The sequence below is a fragment of the Ascidiella aspersa genome, chromosome 7 (genome assembly GCF_963924565.1).
Source record: "Ascidiella aspersa chromosome 7, kaAscAspe10.2, whole genome shotgun sequence".
NCBI lineage: Eukaryota > Metazoa > Chordata > Ascidiacea > Phlebobranchia > Ascidiidae > Ascidiella > Ascidiella aspersa.
In genome coordinates this window covers 11,479,092-11,495,456 of record NC_139453.1, presented here as the reverse complement: position 1 = coordinate 11,495,456, position 16,365 = coordinate 11,479,092, and the positions used below count along the sequence as shown (strand labels likewise).

The 16,365-nt window shown below is 37.2% G+C and overlaps 2 protein-coding genes across 2 annotated transcripts in view; both read right to left on the bottom strand.

The window, feature by feature from the left end:
- Positions 1-7,091: 7,091 nt before the first annotated feature.
- Positions 7,092-11,508, bottom strand: LOC146137787 (RWD domain-containing protein 1-like). Its single transcript, XM_083394128.1, has 5 exons — positions 11,367-11,508; positions 9,664-9,872; positions 9,430-9,573; positions 8,783-8,909; positions 7,092-7,406 (listed from the first exon to the last, which is right to left on the bottom strand). The coding sequence occupies exons 1-5, from the start codon at positions 11,437-11,439 to the stop codon at positions 7,240-7,242; spliced, it is 720 nt and encodes a 239-aa protein (XP_083250254.1). The 5' UTR covers positions 11,440-11,508; the 3' UTR covers positions 7,092-7,239.
- An 823-nt stretch (positions 11,509-12,331) lies between these two features.
- The window catches only part of LOC146137782 (cadherin-23-like), a 72,159-nt gene continuing 68,125 nt past the window's right edge, over positions 12,332-16,365 (bottom strand). The window contains 4 exon segments of the mRNA XM_083394442.1: positions 12,332-13,250; positions 14,415-14,547; positions 15,021-15,137; positions 15,490-15,669. Coding sequence (XP_083250568.1) covers positions 13,062-13,250; positions 14,415-14,547; positions 15,021-15,137; positions 15,490-15,669 — 619 coding nt within the window. The 3' untranslated portion in view covers positions 12,332-13,061.

Below are 16,365 nucleotides of genomic sequence, written 5' to 3'. Positions count from 1 at the left end.
CGGTGTCTAGCCTATGTAAGTGGCAATTCCAAGAATCGTACAGTTCCGCGCATTTTAAGCGCAATAGAGGGGGATCAGAGCGAGACACACAACTCATGTCGGTGGCCGCGTGACGCGCTTCCGCTGAGTGAGCGAATTTCCAATCGACAATGGGCGGTTAAAAAACCCGACCGTGTATTCGCCTCTGCTTACCGTTGTTGACTTGTGTGTTGTTGAGACAAGGCTGACCCAGGGTGCTGCGCTCTCTTCGCAGTTCGACATGTCGACAGTCTTGACTTATGCAAACAGTTGGTTCATATATAGTCATTAAGGAATGGTTGACCACAGACATAAGCGAGTTTTTAGGTAAACGGCAACACGAATTGAAATGCTAACTATAAGCTGCTAGCCAGACGCGCTCCAAGTCATGAACACGTGATATAAATAAAATACTATAACTCATGCGATGCGAAAAACAACACATGGTAAAGCAAAGTGTTTAAATCTACAACATTACCTATCAAATGCCTTGTGCTAAGTCATATAGTTGGCTTAATCCATAGTCCAAGATACGAAAGCTGCTAGTCGTTTAAAACCGTAATTTATGTAAATAATATAATCGTTACAAAACTGCCGTAGTGTTCCGCCCTCCCCGCATAAACTAACGGCGCTAAACTCCAACTCTTACTTAATCTTCCATTTTGTCTTTTTTAATTCTTACTTAACCTTCGACCGACACAACAGTGCTGGATGTCGCATAATCACAAACGCTTTACATTTATAGTGACATGGGCCCTAACCCGATGCGGCCGCTTCCGAATAACAAAAGGCAGACACGCCTGATTGAGCGGCGTTTGGGTTTCAAGCCAGCCACCGTGGCTGCCCGTCACATACAGTACAGGCCACACCCTCTATTCCCAAAGGGGCCGCGCTACGATTGGACTGGTCAGTAAAGTAGGTCACTGACGTGCAACCGGCGCAGAAACTCTACTCAATAAGGTCGCGCACGCGCTCGAATCAGTTCCAAAGAAGTAATCAGTAAACGTGTAAAAGGGGCGTTGATTTCCTGCAGTTTTACCCCCCGAACATTATGTGAAAAGAAATTTCACCAGCTCTTCGAAGCTATACACAAAGCAGTTAATTATATGGGGCGTTGATTCCATGCGGTTTGATTCCCCCGAAAAGTATTTGAAAAAAAAGTTTACTAGTACTTTAAAGCTATACCCAAAGCAGTAAACTACCGCAAAACGTGGGACAGAATTTCGCCTTGGAGCTGAAAACATGCAGCCTTGGACACCAAAAAACACGCAGCAGTGCCTCAAAACGCTTAAATTACGATGTGGGCACAGACAAACAGCCAAAACAGTCCTCAGTTACTGGGCATCGGGAATCTTGGCAGGCAGTCTACACTTGGACGAGCAATCGTTCTCTAATCAACAGCATGACGTCAGTAAGCTACACAATCGACATTCTGGGGAATTTCCTCGTTAAGGTCGGTCACGCTTTTCGGCAAATCTACATTCACGTCTAAGAATTTGTCTCTTTGGTGAAATTCTTTCCGCTTCGAAGCGCACACGATTTTCGAGAAAATGGACAATCGCTGACTGTTGATTATGTAGAATTGCGCAAGTCAAATAAAAGGCCTTGTTTTCCAAAACTTTTCAACCAAGCAATATACATAGGTCATTTAACAGAGAACACCACATACAGTAGGATTTGACTTTTCGAGTCACTCACATCTCATACTCAACTATAACAGTGTGCAACGTTTAAAAAATGTAACTCAATCACCGTAAAATATTTGGGCGAGCTATCGTAATTTAGGCATCCTAACTTGTGTTGCTTGCAATAAACAGTTGTGGCTATAACGACGATCCAAACATAGGCCTCCTTAACTTGTCAGTCTGCGACCATTTTTAGTTTACTTAATGTTTTGACGCCTATTTTAGGTTTAAATGTGTTAAACAAAACTTTTGTCCTTGTCTGTTAAGGTATGAATTTGTTACAGTAATTTGCATTTTAAGAGGTTTGTTTTGTTATCGTTTTGTTATATTAAAAGAGTGCAAATTATTAAAGGAGTGAAAAATACAAATACTCTATAAAAGCCAATATAGACTTATACTGGCAACCCCGAAAACATGAATAAAACAATTGCAAGCTAAAAGCAAGCGTTAGGGCAAAAACAACAAGAAGCCTAAAAAAAACATTCTAGGCTGCCGTCCAAGCCGTACTGAAAAGCCAGGTCAAATTCGTGCTGTATCTCAGTTTGCATATTTCTACCTGACGAGAGCAAAGCGTAAAACATTGGTAATATGCTACGTTTTAAATCAACCGACGAATAACGCACTTGACCAGTTTTGTTGAAAATACTTTTTTAGTTACGCACTAGTGCCTCTTACCAAACCTTCAAAGCATCTAAACCACTTGGCGGAGTAAAATTGATACCAAACTATTTTAAACTAAACTCATTTGCTCGAGAACAGAGACACAAATAGTTGTTACCACTGCTTCTGGTTACAAAATGGCCATAATTCTGGAATACACATCAAAACATATTAGGAATATCGATGTAAAGGTTCCGGCCCAAGTCGAGTCCAAAGTCACTGAACAATAATCCATGGAAATTTTCTCGTTTCATGTTTTTGAGTTGTTCGGTCTCAATAGCCCAAAACTCCCTTGCCTGAACAATTATACACATTTAAAGATGTCCAGCAATCCGCAAGAAGGTTCCTCAGTTGAACTTCGCCGAACTTTCAGAGTTTTAACTCGAATTTATAGATTGAACCGCAATACACTGTTAAGGGGAAATTTAGGTAAACAAGATAAAAATGCCAAGCTTTTCTCACACTGTGAAAAAAAAAGTTAAGCTTGGCGTCATTTTATGTTAAGCCTTCGGTGTGTTGCATTCCTAGCTCGCAAAATGCAAATCGTCACAGTCAAATTTTTGCTTGACTAAACTTTAGAGAGAAACTGCATCGTTGCTAAACTGCAACATCTTTTCGGCGCAAAACAGCTTTTTTCGCGAGCTTAGGCTGCAAATTAGCCGCGAAGGATGCGATGTTCTTGGTTTTGGCAAAGCAATGCAAGTGTTTTCCGATATGTTAAACGTATAGTCTTCGATTCTGACTGAATGACTAAGCAAGTGTTTTTTTCATCAGCGTTGCTTTATCTGGCCTGATATCCGTTTTAGTATTAAAATATTCTGACCATTTTTCACACAAGTCCTTTATAATATGGTCGATAAAAAAAAACTTGCAATAACACTTTTAAAATCTATACAGTATAGGGTTTCTCGGCAGGAAATTACATTTCAACAGGTAGAATGGCTGTGAAATACATTCATGGCACTGCTGAGAAATTCTAAATAATGTCGCCCATTTTACAGGTGTCGATCACCCCTATGTTTATATTAGAACGGTAGAACCGGCATGCTTTTGTATTTTGTTTGTCGAAATGTTCAAACTGTATTTCGCCAGTCACGTAAGTGCAAATTTTGCTAAAAATGCATATTCGTGCTCATTTTTCGGTTTAAAAACCGAGGAGAGAAATAGTAGTTTGATTTCGCTTTTTGATCAGGCCCTGAAGTAACGGTGCATTAACAGTCTAGCTTAGCGTATGCTTAAACTTTTAATTGGTTATAAAAATGGAACAAAAACAGGATGGATGCTAAAGTTGTCCAGCTGCTGTTGAAACGAACATGTAAAACTAGCTAAAATATGAACACGATTATTCAAAAACGGAAAAATGCTATTTATATCAGCAAATACCAGCTGACCTCATCAGGGTAAATAATTAAAATAAAATACGTTACCCAAGTTATAAACTGCAAAAACAGTAGGATGAAAGTCCTATGGATTAACAAAAATGCTAGACGTCGCTCTCATTTTAATAACTTCGTTTATAGTACCGAAAGAGCTTTTTTGTCTTGAATTATGCTGCCTGATGGAGTATAGGCTAGGCCTAAATTCAATATTTAACAGTTCTTTAATCTTTGTTTTAAAAGTTAATAACATAAAACGGACGACCCTTGTCCCAGCCAAAATGTATATCGGTAGGCCCATGCTGCTTGAAACACTTTACACGAGCGCCATTCGTGACTATTGACTAATGCTTCCCACGCAAATGCCAGCAACCAATATTGGCAAATCTACGAATTCTTCGAATCAAGGAAACCTATAACGTATAGGAGTGTGGCTTCGGCTTAATTCGTTTTAATTATTGGTGTTCATCTTTCGTGCCACAAAGCTACATAACCCATACCCAGGTTAAACCTTTGAATATTGCGTTGCAATGATAAGAAAGTTATAAGATTATCGCCAAACAAACTGAGATTGGTTGAATATGGGTCTCCGAATCCAAAATACTGTAAGGTTTTTGCGACAAGGGACTTCGGCTAACCGATTTGAAGCCAAATTTTACCATAAAGTAGCGTCAAACCACATGCACATTGCCCGTATAGGTCTAAAACAAATTTGACAGGCTCAACGTCTGGGCTAATTTAAAACTCATTTGAATTGTTTTATATTGTAGCTGAAACACTTAATGACTCAATACTGTTTAAAATTATCCAACTATTTTTTATTAGCCGTTATCGCTATTACTGGATTAAAGGTAAAACTTAAATTGTTAGGCCTACACGCACTGCGCTTTTTTAATCGATCATGACAAATTACTTGAGTTACATATAACTTATTCGTTGATTCCACTGTAAACGACGTTTAAACAACCAGAAAAAATTGTTGTAGCCTAATCAAGATGAACGCTTAGGAAATGGCATCGTCATCTCTGAGTTTAATTAATTTACGACGCAATAATGAGGTTGCCAGCTATTTTAAGCCTCGAATGATGATTTACGTCACATAATGAATGTGGAAATCAAATTGCAGTTTCCGCTTCAACACAATGAAGGCCGGCAAACGCTCTCCACCAAGTCGGAAAAATGTATAACTTAAATTTGACCGTAACGACGCGTAATTTGCTGCGTTGAATCGAAGCGTAATGTTAGCACAATTTTCAGGCATTTTTGTTCAATCCGTTCGCAAAGCGCCGTTTCCTGGAAAATATGGCTGCTAAATTTTAAAAGAAATGATTTGCTAACTTTTGAATTAATAAAACCAATTACAGGCAGTTATGCCATATTTTAACAGTGTCCAGTCCACGCAAGGTTTACGCAGACGCAGAGTGTTGTTTATTGGCCAATGCTAACAGCATTACATTTAAGTATGACTAAGCTGGTTAAGTAAGCGGCAAATAGCTAGTCTAATCATATAGCAAATCCGGAGAACTAAGCTTAAGGAGAGCGAAGCCTGTTTCTCCACATGTAATGCTTCCAGTGTTGTAAACAAGTCATTTGTAAAATAACTTAGGTCAAAGTATTTTGCAACAATAACAAGTCCCAGCCAAGGCATCGGGTGCCCAAGTCAAGTCAAGTCATAGAGTATGTCAAATTCAAGTCAAGTCATTGACATAAAAGTAAAGCGCAAAACTAATAAAATTGGTAAGAAATATTTGATGAAAACAGTTATTTGACACAGTGACTCAAGTCCAAGTCAAGACATTTGTCCAATAGACTTAAAGTTAAGTCCTTTTTGTCAAATTAATTTAGTCAAGTCAAGTCATTTAAAAACAGCGACCTAAGTGCTCTTAAGTCAAGTCATTGACAAGTCATTGACTTAAGTCAATACGACACTGATTGCTTCTATGAGGACAAATGAACTTAAAATAAGAGTATTTGCGCCAAAATGGGATTCTGCTTTATAAAACTAAATGCAATTTGAAAAATATGTCCACAATATATAAACAAAAAAATCGTTGTAGCTCGCTTTGTTTTCCATACGGTGAAAAAGGTACTATATAAGAGGGTTATAGGTAGGGCTGCGAAGTCGGTTAAAAATAACCCGAGTCCGACTCCGGCCAAAAAAATAAACCCGAGTCCGACTCCTGAGTCCCGAGTCCGACTCCGGACAAATGTGCGATTTCGTCGGGTCCTGAGTCCGGCCTTGACTTTACAACTTGTATTTCAACCATTTACGTAATTAAAATCAGGTGGATATTCAACAATACATTCTAGGGGTTTCGTATAATTCATTCGCTTACAAAACATGGTTGGAAATCATTCCATCATGTGTTATTCCACCTTTACAATATCAGATTGGCGGCCATATTAGTTTTAAAAGTTGGAACTGCGCATGCGCATGTCGGACTCGGGACTCGGGTAGTTTTACGCGGTCTTACTCGAGTCCCGAGTCCGACTCCAGCAAAACAAACCGACTCCTCGAGTCCCGAGTCCTGGTTCTAGGACAGCAATATTCGAATGATATCATTTTAATACAGCGGGAAAAGCGAAGGGTTTTATAGGTTTGTGCTTATTGGTGTCACTAATATTTGACAAGGTTTATTACTTAAAAATAAAATGCATTTTTTAACAGCTATACGATGGGGCAGACAATTATTTCTAAAGAGAAACCTAAGAAAGGTAAGTGGGCACTTACCCTACTGGGTGGCCCCTATCATTGGATGTATTTACTAGGCCGCGTGTTTTATAACAATGGAACCAATCATCCGCGCAGTTGAACTCATCACACTTGGTTTAAAGTTATCATGGTTTGCCCCACCAGCCAAACAAAAGGAATTAACACTATTTAAAGCAGTGGTTTTTAACCTTTTCTAGTGGCTATTTTTGTTTGGGGTGTAAACTTAACCTATCAATTGTATGTCGTTTAACGCTTTGCAATCAACTTCTTACCTTAGTTATACTGAACGCTACACTGCTTTTGTATAATGTACTTTCTGAATAATATATATATATATACACATATATATATATATATTCCCGAAAAAAAAAAAACCATAACAACTACCCCTTACATACTAGCCCCTAAAAGGGCTTATAAAGCGTTTTTCGGCAGGATTACGCAAAACAACACTTAACACTTAATTTATCGAGCGTTAATATTTTTCTAAATCCCTTCAATTCGTGGACGTGTACAGCGTACTTCTCATTCTACAATGTCCTGGCAAAAAAGCAGATAAAACGTTATTCGAAAACTGTTTTTATAGAAGATTTGAAATAAGTTGTGAGATAATTCTTTTCTAGTCAAAAACAAGCAGAATCTCATCGACGAATTTTTAGCGCTAACTTCGCATACAATCATCTCAACACCATCCAAGTTATTATCCGCGAAACGCATACCAGCAAAAACACTTATCATCAAATTAAAAAAGTAAAACGCCCAGAACCGCCGCGCCGTTACGCCTTCGTCACGTGACCAGTGCCTCGGCGCAGTCGACGTCCAGGTCAAGGTCATCGTCGATTTCAAGGTCATCGAGGTCCTCGAAAAGCGACTCGTCGACCTCGACCACGTTTTCGCCCTCCAGGATTTCCGAGTCGTCGCCTTCCGCGTCCTTTTGCATGAAGATCTCACGACCTGGTGGAAGAAAATCGTCAGTGACGTCATGCAAAAAATGGGTGGTGACGTCATTTATGAACAGAATCGCGATGTCGGTATTGAAATTGGCGTAATACCAGGCGTTGCAACCATAGGCGCTGAACTTTTAAAATTCAAGGGCGCTTTTTTGAAAATGCTTACTAATCAACAACAAAATATTTTGATAAGCAATGTGTATAAAGCTGGTGAAAGAAATTCGTCATTGACCTTACGCAAAGAGGAGGGTTGTCATTTATGAAAGGACTGTGATGTCGTTATCAAAAGAATATGCTGTTGCTGCCAGGCATTGTTTCAATTGTAAAAATGTTCTTTCTGCAAATGGGTATTGAAAGTAACGTAATATGAGGCGTTTCAACCACATGCGAGGAACTTTTAAAATTCAAGGGCGTTTTTTTAAAACCAACATAAGATACTCACTAATCCTAGTAATCACCAATAAAAACTGAAATATATATTGATACACAATGTGTATTTTGTATTCAAGCCCTTTTAGAGTCGTACTGGCGAACGATAACGGCACACATAATATAGTATACAAGATGCCTTCGTCGTTTTTTTGCAGGATCGAGTACAAGAGACATCGTAAAAGTCTATTCGAAGGCATCTAGTGTAAACACCAACAAAACGTAACAAATCTCGTAAAACCGAATTTGGGATTTCGCACACATTTATCTGTTGAACAATACGTTATGTGTCTTGTAATTTCGTCTGAATAATTTATAGCGAATGCGTACTCGATTCTGCAATAAAACGACGAAGAACGAAGGTATATTTGTAATCTCTGTTTATAATAAATAAAAAAAATAATAAAAAAATAAAAATCTGGTTTATTTTTAAGTGCAAACGACCACGTTCGCATATGGTACTTTTCGTGATTTCGGGAAGGCTTTGTGTGATTCGGGAAAGCTTTGTACACTGCTAGTGAACCTAAATTGTGCTACTGGTAGTGTACATTGCGCCATGTTTGCCATAGCTTTCACAGAAGTGGATTTACACACCAATTGCGAGTGTAACCGGGTACAACTCCAGTAAGTTTTGATGCCTTGGAAGAAATCAAGGGTGTTCAAATAAGCTCCTCAGCCTCTACGCAAAATGCTATTTGTGATGAAATAAATCTTTGACATCAAAGTCAAGTGTTTAAATTTGAAAGGCAATGGTTTGACACAATCTTGAATTAAAATATTGAATCTAAGATAATAGCGTTTTAAAACGCAACCAGCAAACCCAATAATTGCTCTGTTCAGGAGTGTTTTTTAGCGTTTTAAAACGCTATTATCTTAGTGAGCTAAAAGCAACATGGCCTGAAAACCACTCAAATATCCAAAGAGCTTGCAAAAATAAAGCGCAATTCCCACCAGTGAGTTTTTTGTTTTTCTTTGTGCTCTGGATTTGAGCCTGTTGCAGCTGTTCCATCTCATATTCAAACTTCATTTTCCATGCCAGAAACGAAGCAACGGTTACAGGAGTTCCATGACATTTTCGCTTAAAATAATGTTTTAACACGATTGACAAATATTTTACATGTAAAATTTTATATTTACTACAATTAACTGACTTTTTAAATTTTGAACATAATAAAAAAACAAAACAGTAAAATAGCCATGGACAACAAAATAATTAATAATTTTTTTTTTTTTAATAATTAATTTAAAGACAATTTAAGTTTAGAAATTACTTCCGGCAAACCAGCATGATAAAAGCATAATATATCAAAGCTAAAACAAACCATTGGCTATTTTGTTTAGGCACTGTAAACAATTAAAAAAAAAACTTTATATTAGTAAGGTTCCTGTATAACAATTTTATGAAAGTAATTTTATGATTTAGAACATTATACTTCAGCTAACTTACATTGCTGATAGCTACTAAGAAATAAAACAAATTTTTACAAGCTATTGAATACGTTCACTGGGTTCAAAAATTTTAATTTAAAGAGAATTATATGAATCAGCATTTAAAGTCAATAATATATTACAGCACTGATCAGCAACCTAGTCCCTACCTCTTCTGCCTCTTTTTCTTCACGTTCTTTTCTCTCAGCATCATCTTTGATTTTTTGAATCATTTTGTCCTTTTTGGAATTGATGAACTCCTGCACCTCTGATACTATGGTAAACACCATCGCCATACCCAAGTTTTCTTCAATCTAATTTCAGATACAGTTGTTAAAGCAGAGAGTGAAGAAAGTGCACCTAATAAGCTGGTTAATCAAACATTACAATGTTGAATAACTTACTAGTTTATTGATTAGTTCAACAATTTCATCAGTGTCGCTGTCATCGGGTAAACCTTCGCCATCAACCTCGAAAAGTGGGGCTTCTTCAGGGTAAGTGGGGGTGTAGGTGAATTGTATAATGACAGTCAAGGGGTCGACAGTTGGGCCATACTGTTCACCTTCTTCAGAAACAACCGTCAAGGTGAATGTAGATGGCTTTTCAGATAATACTGGGAATAATTTTAAGAAACTGTAAAAAATACATGTCCACATTGGAAGTGTTGGCTTAACTTTTACATTATGCCTAATTATAGGAATCATTCTGACAACAGGGCAATTAGACATAATACAATCACTAGTAATCCAATGAAGCATGGAGAGTTCGTAGGGAGCTATAAGAAGGCTGCTGACCCTGTAGACGAGGGCCGACGGCTGCCTAAGTCTCTTACAAGTTCTTAATCCGACTCCAAAGGAGCAGGCCGCTAGAATACCTGTCCTTAACTCCCCCTTGTACTCTAAGCAAAGACAATCCACTCAGTAGATAGTTGCTCTTAGAGTATATTCACAAATCTCAGAAATACAGCGATAAACAGAGCGGTGATTCAAGCCGCTAATTAGTAAGACGTTTTCAGTACGAAGCATACAGTAGAATGAATCGTCAAATGCGGAAAAAGGCAATTCGCTAGGCGCGGCGGTCACACGTCAGTGGACAATGGTCACGTGAATAGTGACGTAAAAGTAGGCTAAATGCTACATACAAACAACAGAAATTCCTAAATTAAGTGTATCATTTAAATAACCCTCAAATCAGATGCTCATCATATTAGATTTTATAGAAACAAGTTTAGAAGCCATGGAACACAGTTCAAGTATATAATTATTTATGCTATTTTTGCAGACAGCATATATTCATTTTGATTTCTAGAGCAGCGATAATAAATTATTTACAAATAAATAATTAAAAAGAAACATATTTTTTGTAAAAAGCACAAATCACAAATTCAAACATTTAATACTCCAAATTATGGAAACACTAACAACTGAGTCTGGAAAGTATGATAGATCTTTATAATATCTCTGCGTGCATGGCCAAAATTTTCAAAATTAAACCCTGGTATGGTGTCATACCAATTTGCATATGATGGCCCTTCACGCAGAGATCTCAGGTGTGCAGAACCAAAATTTGAGTTGGGTGATTATGTTTTTATGCACAACTGACATTCAGGAATAAGCACAACGTAATCTTTTTTTAAAATTTAGGTGTGCATAATTTACTAATTCAGAGTTCCCACCAATTGCTTTGAAAAAAATCTCTTGAGTTCACCTTCCACAGAATGCAGACCGGAATATAGGGGTATCCAATTTTTGGCGCTCTTTCACTTATGTACATGAAAAGTTATGCAAAAAACAAAACAAAATAATACCGCATACCACAACGCATATTGTTTGGGTTAGGGTGCGGGTTAGCGTTTGGGTGAGGGTGGGTCAAGTAATATTATGTTTATTATTAATAATTGAAGAAAGTTTTTTTTGTATTAATTTTCACGTACATAAGTGAAAGAGCGCCCAATTTTTTGGTGTGCATGTTTGGTTAATTAAAAAAAAAACTGTCTGGTACACCTGTCACATTTTCCACAATAATTAACATCTGGCCATTAATGCATTTTTGTTTTTCTACCAAATCAAAATATTGAAAGGTTTTCAAAGAATATATTGTAACATACCAGTGTAGGAGTCCGGGTATATTGATTCTAGTGCTTCCAATTCATTTTGCTGCTCTTCTTCGTAGTCCGTCATGATTTTTTTTACATTGAAATTCCGGCTTATTAAGAAAAAAAAATCCTAAATGTTACTCATATAGGTAATCTGTGATTGCTCCGCAATAAATATAATAACTTTGTGTGAAGAAACTTCTTAATATACATCATATGCCTTGGCAGGACAAACTATTCGAGTATTTTTCGTTGGTTTCCAAGTTTAAAAAGAGCTTATTAACTTAAATATAATGTATGAAATAATAAAAGTGTAAATTAAATAGTAAAAACATTAAAGAGACAGTAAATTAAAATAAAAATCCCAATAAAGTTTAAGTCATAAATTATATAATCTGAAAGAAAATATAACAGGGTATATCCCTAACCTAAGTGCACGACATGTCGACATGCTATCATAGAAACAATATGACGATTAAAAGCATCCCTTGCTAAATAACAGGACAGAAATATTGTAAGACAAATTTAAAAGTAAAATTGGTTATATACTAATGAAATTATCAATAGAGTGGTAATTGGTAATCCGGTCAAAATCTTTTTATCTTTCATGTCAATTATTTAAATTAGGTTTTTTGGTAAAACTGGTTTTATTACTTCACTACAAATGAACAAAACAACAAAAATAAAGGAAGTGTAGCATTTATCTACTAATCGCTAAAGAAGTTATGTGATGTTTGTCAAAGTACTTAAAAAACAATAATTCTACAAGCGCAGTACCGGCGGTATCTTGTCATTTATAAAAAAAAACATTAATTTTCTTAGGGTTTGTAAGAACCTAACAGTTTTAAGATTTAATTTGGGTTGTTTACGCAAAGTCAACCTATACATTACCTCATAAAACGCAATCAACTGCTGAAATAAGACCCACGCAATGCATTTTCACAAGATTTTTTTATTTCAATTACATGCTTGGCCTAACGAGAACTCGGGTAAAAAAATGAGTTAAAACAATTACGAGTGTTTGGAACGAGTACCGCAAAGAAAGTCAGACGGAAGAAATGCACAGTAATTAACGAGCACTGAAGAGGTGTCCTGCTACGGCTGGGCAGAATTCATTGTCAAAAGCGAAAGCGATATACACAGGAGAGGGAAACGCATTCGACCGTAGCACGTCGTCACGGTTCGCAACGGTCTTTGCATTAGTGAGTCAATGTAAAATCTATAAACTGATTGCTGGTCGGCTAGTTCACAAAAGCTGAAGTGAGAGATCAAAGCGATAATTTGGTTGTCAAATAAAGTAGAAAGACGCTTTGTTAGTTGCCTCATGTCATTCTAGATCACTGTCGCAAAAAGTCAATATTATAGAATATGCACAAATACCGGTTGTTCAATAGTTGAGATCTCATTTGATCCTTAATTTTGATCACATCTTATACTTTGTTTGGAGAAACAACTTGATCGTAAAAATACACAGCCTAAGTATAAACAGCACATGGTAACAGTGGATGAACGATATGAATGACAAATTTACAGGCTGCGCTTCCCAATATTCCAGGCCGTTTTACTTCCAAGCAAAACAACCTGGGAACTCTACACACGCATTCTTCAAACGTACATTTAAATTAAAAATCAAACGACAATTGCTACAAACAGCGGAAGGCGACGCCAGTTGAAAGAATTATTGCCCAATACGTTTCAAAAGAGAAATTACATGAAAGTGGCGCCGTTGTCGTCGGCGACGTCATCAAACAGGAAAGTGAGATTTTCCTTGCCCCCTTTCCTAGCGTTCAGGGCGGCTGCCAGTCGTTCGTTGTCCTGCTCGTCGTTGAACTCGATCTCGAACGCTCCCTCGTTCAGATTGTCATCGAAATCGTCCTGCACGCTAGCGCCGCGATCCTGAGCGACAGGGCACAGGGGTTATGCGACTGTGGAGCAGCGGATTAAGGATTGCGCTCTATAGTTGCCGTCGGTTCACCGTCAGAGCGTTATAGAATTGGAATTTAAAGTTGCATGTTTTATAAGAGCTTCAGGGCGGCAGGTTTTTATAGAAAGTCAATTGAAATAGGTATTTGGCGTGACAGGTTTCCTTTTTATTATGTTTTTGTCTTTTAAAACCGAAGTTTTCATGTATGTTTTGCAAACAGCTGATTTTTTTTGACCTAATTAGAATTATTATTCATCTGCTCAAAATCATGTATAGAACTACATCACTTGCTTCACGGATTACTGTTTACCCTACAAATTGTATAAGGGCGGGATCAGTAATCTCGGGCATATCAACAAGTCGAAAATAATTCCTACAAACTAGAGATGTGTAATAATAACGAATCAGGGCCGACACCTGATAATATTATCGGTGTAATCAAACTTTTTAACCCTCAAACTTTTAGCAACAAATGATAGTCTGGTAGCCAGAAATAAATACTTGTTGAACGTTTAAATGTTATAATTTAAGCTTTTTGACTACAGTAATGACGTCAATTGGTATGGGATCAAATGGCTGAACCTTTCTGGTTATCCATACTACTATCTCACCGGAACCTATTCAGCAGTGGTTTTTAAACTGTGAGCCAAAGATTTAAATTGTTATGGTGTTTACCTATACGTTTTAGATGTGAAGTAGCATTGTTCGACAAATTTAAAATGTATTGGATTCATAAAGTGCGCCACGATTTTACTTTTTTAGTGTTTGCAAACTGAAAAAGATACAAAACCAGTGACGTAGCCAGCCGAATTTTTGTTTGTTTTGTGGGGCAAAGAGTTTGAACCTTTTTTGTCTAGCTTTCGCCATTGTGTGAACTGCCGTATCGAAAACAAATAAATATGCTAGCAAACTGTTTTGAGCAGCAACTGACTGAATGTTTAACGCAATACTCAAAAAAACATTCAAAGAGCAAAACTAAATTGAATAAAAAGTAGTAAAACTGGCATGGCCCCTGTGGCCACCCCCTCCCCCCTGGCTACGCCTAAGTTCAAAACCACTGCTATGCAGCTCTTTTGGTATATAAGTATAACTCAAGTCAATGGAAAAGCGAAAGCAGTAGCAGCAGCAGTAGTTACCTCAGAATCTATGGCACTATCTTGGTTGTCGACTGCGTTGTCGTCGATGGAGTCATCGTCGTCATTGCTCTCGTGGATAGTGGGCCAAGGGGCGAACTTGTCGTCCTTTATGTCGTCATACAGCGGGTTTTCTCTGTGCGAAAAACATATTGACGTTATGCTGCTTTGGCAACTATGCGGACCTGGGCCCTTGCTAAATTCAGCCACTAATGTAATAGTGGTGGTTGTCTAACGAAAACAGGTACATTTGAATATAGAACGAAGGTTCACGCGATAGATGTATTTCACGTGATATGCAGACAGAAATCTTGTAAGAGAAATGTAAAATAAATTTTTTTCGCATGTTTTTTTGGTATTTTTAAAACGTTTTTTTAATCAACTTTTTAGTTAAAAAAACTATGTTTCGTTAATCAGAATTTAACCGACAAATGACATTAAGACTACATTTGTTACACTCCCTTTTCTGATAATTTTTTTTTATATAAAATTGGTGGCAATCGTATTTTTTATTGATATAACGCACGAAAATAGTAAAATATTAATTTATCTAAAATGTAGTTTTAAAAACAGGTTTTAAGTTTCTGCTTTAGTTTAATCCAAACTAACTTGTTGGCGAACGGGTTGGTGTTGGGCACGGCGGCATTGTCCTTATGCAAGTTCATCTCCATAAGATCCTGCGCAGCATTCTCGGTGGCTTTTGCGACCTTCATCTTGCGCTTGTAGCTGAATTAAAAAATAAAAATCTCATTTCATACAACTTTGCCTTTGTTTGCAATATTCACTAACTCGTTACTTCAATCAACGAACAATATAATCTGAACCATTTATACCAAAGGTCGTACATTGACACTACTACAGTGTACAGTCGTATTATTGACAAGACAACATATAGATCCAGTATAACACATAACCAAAGCACACGTTTAAAGTCGTGATAGTTCCAGACTTGAATTAAAGAGGCATTTTCCATCAAAATTGAAAGCTAATTGACAGACCGCGGCATGGATAAAAAACACACAATCTAAATCGATCCAAAGGCCTAATTTACTACAGATTAATTTAACTTTGAACTTACCTGGAGTGAATGCAAGCAATCGCTACTGAGAATACGAGAATGACAAGTACGATAGCGGCACATGCTATGATGAGGCCGGCCTTGAGGAAGTCGGTCTCAGTCCCGGTTTCCTCTGGCGTCGATACACCGTTACCGATCACACCGTACTGGTTGAGGAATTCCACCTGGACGTTCATTCGGCTGTGGAAAAAAGTCGATATCGCTGTTAGATATAGGGAGGGAATTTGAAGATGTATACGGTAAGCGTCTGTATGCGTTTAGGAAGAGTGTCGTTTGACATTGTAGGCAAACTTACTATCGATTTATAGACAGGTGAAACTAAAGCCCAAGGGACTCTTCAACAAAACATTTTAAACATTGGTATGCCTTTCAGAGTAGATTTCTGCTAAGCTTGGTGAGGAGCAGTGAGGTATTAATTGAAGGAAACAGTTTCACTTTTCTCAAAATAGTCAAAGAAAAGACATAACAATTTACGAAAGAACTTTTGAATATTATGTTTTATCAAATTCTCCGACACGCTTGCAAAATTAAAAAGGCCCGAAAAAAAGGATGGCACACTGTTTATTTAGACCAGAAATATAAGAAAGAAACTAACAACGCCAAAACTAATCTTATAACGAAATGTATATAAAAAAATGATACTTATATTTGGACTAATGGAAATATTGTGTTTTAAAACAAGGGCGTACGTAAAAAGTTCAGACTGTTTGTAATATAAAAGACTTTTTCATATATAGTAAAACAAGTCTAATATACGAAAAAATCTTACAATCAAGAACCGATTACCAGTCCTGTCCTTGAGCAAAACAAAATCATTTTTGTCCGACCAGTAAGTTTTATATAACCCACTTAAGTTTGGTTTGAAGTTTTGTGACT